The 7,509-nt window shown below is 40.1% G+C and overlaps 1 protein-coding gene across 1 annotated transcript; it reads left to right on the plus strand.

Annotated features, from left to right (window-relative positions):
• The first annotated feature begins 742 nt into the window (after positions 1–742).
• Positions 743–5,993, plus strand: LOC142734921 (uncharacterized). Its single transcript, XM_075849588.1, has 5 exons — positions 743–830; positions 4,067–4,131; positions 4,380–4,428; positions 4,778–4,863; positions 4,987–5,993. The coding sequence occupies exons 1-5, from the start codon at positions 743–745 to the stop codon at positions 5,512–5,514; spliced, it is 816 nt and encodes a 271-aa protein (XP_075705703.1). The 3' UTR covers positions 5,515–5,993.
• Positions 5,994–7,509: the final 1,516 nt, after the last annotated feature.

Genomic DNA, 7,509 nt, shown 5'->3' on the forward strand with positions numbered 1-7,509 from the left:
AACTAGACCCCTGAAGGGTAAACCTACCTAATAATGCAGCAGTATAACAGCAGGGGCAGGTCACTGTATAATTAGGCAGACTTGTCATTCAGGAGACTGGGAAAGCTGGATGACAACCAGTACAGCTGCCATTACAGCGCACATAGGACTTGTCACCCAGATTTATTATGTTCCTGAATGGTAAATCTCTCTGATCGGCAGCACAAATGTTTCTGTAAGAATTTATGGGGCCTCATTAGCAAAGAGAAAAATAGCGCCCCCTTCTGATGCTGGATGAGACCACGACACCCCTGACCACTTAGCACAGAGGGTCTCGCTGCTTATTTGCCGTCATCCGACTTTCATTATCATTTACATTAAAATGATAGAAATAAAACAAACTCTGGAATGATAAAGAGATGGAAACCCCGAGATCTGATCACCCCAAATAACCTACTCAGGAAGGGGTTAAACTGCAACGCCCATTAAAGAACTGTGATTTCTGATATCAGATCCTTCATGGCACATTGATAGTTAATAATATGTCAAATTATAAAAGAAATGTCCTGATACAGGATAGAAAATGATATAAACTCTAATCCCAATCCCAATATTAAGAGAAATATAACCCGTCGCTGCAGATTATCTCCACAGCTTCATGTTATAAGCAGAATTACAGCAAACATATCATAAATGCAGTCTAGTGAAATAAGAGTCATGTCCCTTAAAATTTACTGTTAAATACATCACTGAGCAGCAGCCAATGGGATCGCTGGATTTGAATTTGAAACAACAACCGCTCAGTGGTCCTCAGTCTGTTACAGGACAACGACGAGTGAAGTTGGACGTCGGTGAGTTCCCCCAAAATGTGATATAACTGACCCCCATTTATCTCATCCCCCATGTTACTGGTTACTGCTGGTAACTGTCACTAGGGGGAGCTGTCACATTGTATTTATATTACCGCCAATAACTCCTATATAACCTGTATAAATATGGAAATTGTGTGCTCCCCCTAGTGGTGGCTGCAGGCAGCCAGCATTGTATCATTTATTCTGTGGCTGTGTGATGGGAAGCGTCTGCTGGAACTGGTTATATAGGACCTCTGCTGCTAGTAATGTTTATTAGGGACTCTCTGCTGCCAGTAATGTTTATTAGGGACCCTCTTCTGCCAGTAATGTTTATTAGGGACTCTCTGCTGCCAGTAATGTTTATTAGGGACCCTCTTCTGCCAGTAATGTTTATTAGGGGCTCTGCTGCCAGTAATGTTTATTAGGGACTCTCTTCTGCCAGTAATGTTTATTAGGGACCCTCTTCTGCCAGTAATGTTTATTAGGGGCTATGCTGCCAGTAATGTTTATTAGGGACGCTCTGCTGCCAGTAATGTTTATTAGGGACCCTCTGCTGCCAGTAATGTTTATTAGGGACTCTCTGCTGCCAGTAATGTTTATTAGGGACCCTCTGCTGCCAGTAATGTTTTTTAGGGACTCTCTGCTGCCAGTAATGTTTATTAGGGACTCTCTGCTGTCAGTAATTTATTAGGGACTCTCTGCTGCCAGTAATGTTTATTAGGGACTCTCTGCTGTCAGTAATGTTTATTAGGGACTCTCTGCTGCCAGTAATGTTTATTAGGGACTCTCTGCTGCCAGTAATGTTTATTAGGGGCTCTGCTGCCAGTAATGTTTATTAGGGACGCTCTGCTGCCAGTAATGTTTATTAGGGACTCTCTGCTGCCAGTAATGTTTATTAGGGGCTCTGCTGCCAGTAATGTTTATTAGGGACGCTCTGCTGCCAGTAATGTTTATTAGGGACTCTCTGCTGCCAGTAATGTTTATTAGGGACCCTCTGCTGCCAGTAATGTTTATTAGGGACTCTCTGCTGCCAGTAATGTTTATTAGGGACCCTCTGCTGCCAGTAATATTTATTAGGGGCTCTGTTGCCAGTAATGTTTATTAGGGACTCTCTGCTGCCAGTAATGTTTATTAGGGACTCTATGCTGCCAGTAATGTTTATTAGGGACTCTCTGCTGCCAGTAATGTTTATTAGGGGCACTCTGCTGCCAGAAATGTTTATTAGGGATGCTCTGCTGCCAGTAATGTTTATTAGGGACTCTCTGCTGCCAGTAATGTTTATTAGGGACACTCTGCTGCCAGTAATGTTTATTAGGGACTCTCTGCTGCCATTAATATTTATTAGGGACCCTCTGCTGCCAGTAATGTTTATTAGGGACGCTCTGCTGCCAGTAATGCTTTTTAGGGACTCTCTGCTGCCAGTAATATTTATTAGGGACCCTCTGCTGCCAGTAATGTTTATTAGGGACTCTCTGCTGCCAGTAATGTTTATTAGGGACTCTCTGCTGCCAGTAATGTTTATAAGGGACCCTCTGCTACCAGTAATGTTTATTAGGGACTCTCTGCTGCTAGTAATGTTTATAAGGGACTCTATGCTGCCAGTAATGTTTATTAGGGACTCTCTGCTGGCAGTAATATTTATTAGGGACCCTCTGCTGACAGTAATATTTATTAGGGACCCTCTCCTGCCAGTAATGTTTATTAGAGACTCTTTGCTGCCAGTAATGTTTATTAGGGACTCTCTGCTGCCAGTAATGTTTATTAGGGACTCTCTGCTGGCAGTAATGTTTATAAGGGACTCTCTGCTGCCAGTAATGTTTATTAGGGACTCTCTTCTGCCAGTAATGTTTATTAGGGACTCTCTGCTGCCAGTAATGTTTATTAGGGACCGTCTTCTGCCAGTAATGTTTATTAGGGACTCTCTGCTGCCAGTAATGTCTATTAGGGACTCTCTGCTGCCAGTTATGTTTATTAGGGACCCTCTGCTGCCAGTAATGTTTATTAGGGACTCTCTGCTGCCAGTAATGTTTATTAGGGACTCTCTGCTGCCAGTAATGTTTATTAGGGACTCTCTGCTGCCAGTTGTAATGTTTATTAGGGGCACTCTGCTGGCATTATTTATGTGTGGGCATTGCTGGCATTATTTTTAATGAGGGGCGGTCTGCTGGAACTGTTTATAGGGTCACTCTTCTGACGCTGTAAATGGGGACTCTTTGGTTGATGTTTTGGGGTGTATTCTGTACTTGTGAATGGAATTAACATAGACAAAATATTCATGTCATATATCTTTATAGGGCAGCAATGAAATCCCATATACCATATGTATTTGTGTCCAGTATTACCTATATTCCTCCTCCTATACGGCTACAAATACCAGTACAGGCCACACTCCAATGTATTATCACTGTCTGTATATATATATATATGAGAGTACAAAGCCCAAAATACAGTAAAATCCACCGTGGAGAATGTTACATGAAGATTTCCAGAGATAAATGTTCTATAATGTCAAGATGTAAGAAATAAACACCGCAGAAAACGATGATCGCTCATGATAAAGAGATTCTCCCACCAGAAACATTTCTCACCTATACACCGGAGGGGCCATACATGTTTAATCACTGCCGGGACCCCCACGATCAATAGTACTGGAGTCCCCAGTATCCGTTTCTCCAGAGGCATATTGTGAAACTCCTGGGGCCCAGTGTGATATTTATAACAGGGCCCCCATCTACTATGTGATGTTTGTCATACTGGTGTCTTCTTTTTTAGCCTCTGGTCCCCTCAGGTATCAGGGTCTGGGTACTACTGCTACCTCTGCACCCCTATAGCTACGCCCCTGCTCTCCTCCACAACCGGACGACCGCAGTGTGGAGGAGATTGTAAAAAGAGATGCAGCCGCACACTGACACCTCATACAAGATCTATGGGAGCTATAGGACCGCCAAGCGCTGCACTGCCCAGATTATGGCGCTGCGTGGTCTGTACTTGAGCACTGCTATTACTTATGGGTTATAGATCATGTGACCTGAGGCACCAATCACAGGCCACAATTTTGAAGCTACCGTATGTAATTGGCGTCCCAAACAATTAATTATTCAACTCAGTATTTTGGATCTTTTTAGATTAAAAAAAAATATATATATTTTTGGACATTCACTATTAATACATGTGGAAAGTTGCAGGATTTTGGGTCTTTATCAGATCTGGGACGACATCTCTTTCTTGTGTTTCAGATTGTGATTTGGATTCTACAGTTCAGGACGGGTACAGGATGGCAGCGGGCAGCAGATCTCTGGAGGTCAGTGGCTTCATTGTCCTGTTTTTTCCTTCCCTGTGATGGACATGTAGCAGGAGACTTGGATCCAGCAGGAGAGGTCCATGTGGCCGGCTGTCCACTCAGACAAGTAGCCGCTTATTGAGTAAGAGCCCCGGACAGGTAACAAGTCCACAAATCACTGGCTGCCCATTTGTAAAACTGACCCCTTGTCCTACTGTCCATTCCTGAGGAGGGATAAGAGGTCACTTACTGGATTCTCTTCTCTTTAGGACATCTATCGGCAGCAGGAATCCGCTTTTGGACTTAGACCCTTCATAAGTGAGTTTTTTTTAATAATTAGACTTTACCACAAGAAAGTGATTGATAGATGATCTCAAAATACAGTAAAATTCCTTTGTATCTGATAATCCCTAAAATGTGGTAATTTATCACAGATCTGTACTATAATGTGGAAGACTGAGCAGAGAGAACATGTAAGGAAATTGAAGATTGAAACTAAGATTTCTATACTTTTCTATGCCCGTCCAATAATCCAGAATATTTTAAAATAAAGCACCTTTCATGTTCCATTGATGACAGATTAAAGGAATATTTTTGTAATGTTATGTTATGGTTTATGGTGTCGTTTTATGACTGATCCCATTATCTGGTTGTTTTCTCTCTTCAGCTTACCCCAGCACCACGGAGGAGAGAGATCTACAGCGCCTGATCTACTGCACGAAATTCTTACCATCCCCAATCTTCAAGATGGAGGTCAGTGATCATACTGGTTATTATGTTCTCTCTATAACAGATTTATCCATGTTCTTTCTATAGATGGAAAAATGTTATTGGAGCTTTTCAATAGACAATTGACTGAATATTTTATCTTCTTAGCGCCTCATGCCAACGAACCGCGAAGCTCAACGGAAATATCTGCCATGGCCGTGGGATGAAGAAGAGCCCAAACCTACATCAAGCCATCTGTGTGAGGATCTGAAGGAAGAGGAGGTCAAGAAGGAGGAAGGAGAGGCAGAAGAGCGCGAGGAGGAACAAGTGCAAGAAGACCATGAGGAGGAAGACCACGAGGAGGAAGACAAGGAGGAGGAAGACAATGAAGTGGAAGACATGGAGGAGGAAGACAAGGAAGAGGAAGACAATGAAGTGGAAGACATGGAGGTTGATGAGAAATCAGACAACGAGGATGAAGAAGAAGAGAATGTGGTTGAAGAGAAAGAGGAGGATGAAGAGAAAGAGGAGGAGGAGGAAGAGAAAACGGTTAAAGATGCGATGAGAAGAATTCAGTGTCGGACAGGAAGAAGAAAGAAAATCCGCCAGCATTCCTTCCTCCATGATATGATGAAGAACATCAGAGGGAAGAGGAACATCATCTGGACCATCCTCCTCAGACCAATGAGAAGATGAAGACTTGTATGGAAACATCTTAACTGTTATTACATCAACAGCAACGACAGTAATATTAATAATATGATAATAATAATAATATTAATAATTGTTAGATTAAAAAGGTCAGTCATATTAATATTGGTAGCAAGAGTGCAGTAATATTAGAAATAGTATAATAATAAGAGAGTAATAACAAAAATAATTATATAATAATAGCAGCAGCTTTGATCCAGGGTTCTCGGACTGATCGCCTTTTCCCGGGGTCAAGAAGGAATTTTCCCCCTGTGACATGAATTGGCTCAAATTGTCCAGGGTTTTTCGCCTTCTTCTGGATCAACAGCTTTAGGAATAGGGATATAATAAATATAAATAAGAAAATAACAATAAAAATGTTAGTAATATTAGTAGTTCTATAGTAGTAATAAGATTATATAAAAAATAGAATAGTCTCAATAAACTAATAATTATAGTATAGTCTTATTAAAAATATGCAATAAAAATACCACTATAATAATAGTAATAATAATAATAATAATAATAATAATAATAATAATCTTATAATAACAAATTAATATAATAATAACATATTTAGGTAAATTAACTATAAAATATAGTAAACTATAATATTTAGCAGCGAGTTTGATCCAGGGTTCTCGAACTGATCGCCTTTTGCCGGGGTCAAGAAGGAATTTTCCCCTTGTGGCACGAATTGGCTGAATGTGTCCAGGGTTTTCGCCTTCTTCTGGATCAACAGCTTTAGGAATAGGGACTTAGATATTAGTGATAGCAATAGTAGTATCATTATATTATTATTAACAACACCAAAGTAATACTAACAATATAATAATTTAAATACATTTCATTATAATTTAGGTTAATTAACTGTAATAATTAGTAAACTGTAATAGGAATTAGCGGCTTTGATCCAGGGTTCTCGGACTGATCGCCTTTTCCCGGGATCAAGAAGGAATTTTCCCTTGTGGCATAAATTGCCCGAATGTGTCCAGGGTTTTTCGCCTTCTTCTGAATCAACAGCTTTAGGAATAGGGATCTCATAGTGTTATGGTAATAATGATAGCAGTAATATAATTCTAGTAATATTATATTAATAATTATAGGGTAATAATGGTAGGAAATAAATTACAATTTATAAACATAACTTTGACTCTTCTCCTTTTTTTTCCCTTGGAAAGTACTGATTCTACTTGCTGGCAGGGAGTCTTAAAGGCAATGTTACCTGGGAAAATGTATACAAAATACCGGTACTCCAGAAGGAGGAAAACGGTCTGTCTAGTGCCACCTATAGGTGACTATTCTGTAACCTAATGCCCGATACTTTCTAGAGACTTGAAACAAGATTTGGGTTAATAGCCAAACTAGAGACACCCAATTGTAGGCAGCACAATTGAGTGAGTTTCCTTTGAAGCAGCTCTGGGAAGGTACTGATTCTCCTTGGTTAGACATCGACAACAGGGTAGTCATCTATAGGTGGTTCTATAGAGACAGCTTGCCCTTTTTCCCCCGTATTGAATAAAAAAAAGTTACCGGTGGTAGGTTAGCAATAGGTTCGGGACAGATGTTAGATAGCATAGCTGCAAGATCAGACTACATAGGGTTTACTTGTAGTCTGTTACCATGGAGACAAAGGCCTGACATAAAACTACATTTTTAATCAGGACTATTTGCAAAGTTGCTTAATTTTACATTTTAGATGCTTTGGGACAGTACAAAACATGGTGGTGAAGGTGTACATAGCCTTTAAACTCAAAATATCCGCATATTTATTATAATCCTAATATTCATTAGTTCTAGTTTTAGCTTTAAACATTTAATTTTTAGGGCATCAAACTTCTATAAAGAATTAGTAGAAAACAAAATATTTTTTTGGAGGATGCAGCTTTGTTTTTTTTGATACAGAGCTCCATACATATAGTTCTAGAGGTCAATAATGTGAGAAAAAGCAAAAAACACGGCGCCACATAGTGCAGGTTACCCAGGTATGGAGTGGTGTAC

This window comes from Rhinoderma darwinii, unplaced genomic scaffold (assembly GCF_050947455.1).
Source record: "Rhinoderma darwinii isolate aRhiDar2 unplaced genomic scaffold, aRhiDar2.hap1 Scaffold_990, whole genome shotgun sequence".
NCBI lineage: Eukaryota > Metazoa > Chordata > Amphibia > Anura > Rhinodermatidae > Rhinoderma > Rhinoderma darwinii.

Excerpts from the sequence above, each read along its gene's own strand:
- LOC142734921 (XM_075849588.1), top strand. The coding sequence starts at position 743 with ATGGGATCGCTGGATTTGAATTTGAAACAACAACCGCTCAGTGGTCCT. Across the intron at positions 831-4,066 it reads ACGAGTGAAGTTGGACGTCG|ATTGTGATTTGGATTCTACA; the intron begins GTGAGTTCCCCC and ends CTTGTGTTTCAG. Across the intron at positions 4,132-4,379 it reads CGGGCAGCAGATCTCTGGAG|GACATCTATCGGCAGCAGGA; the intron begins GTCAGTGGCTTC and ends TCTTCTCTTTAG.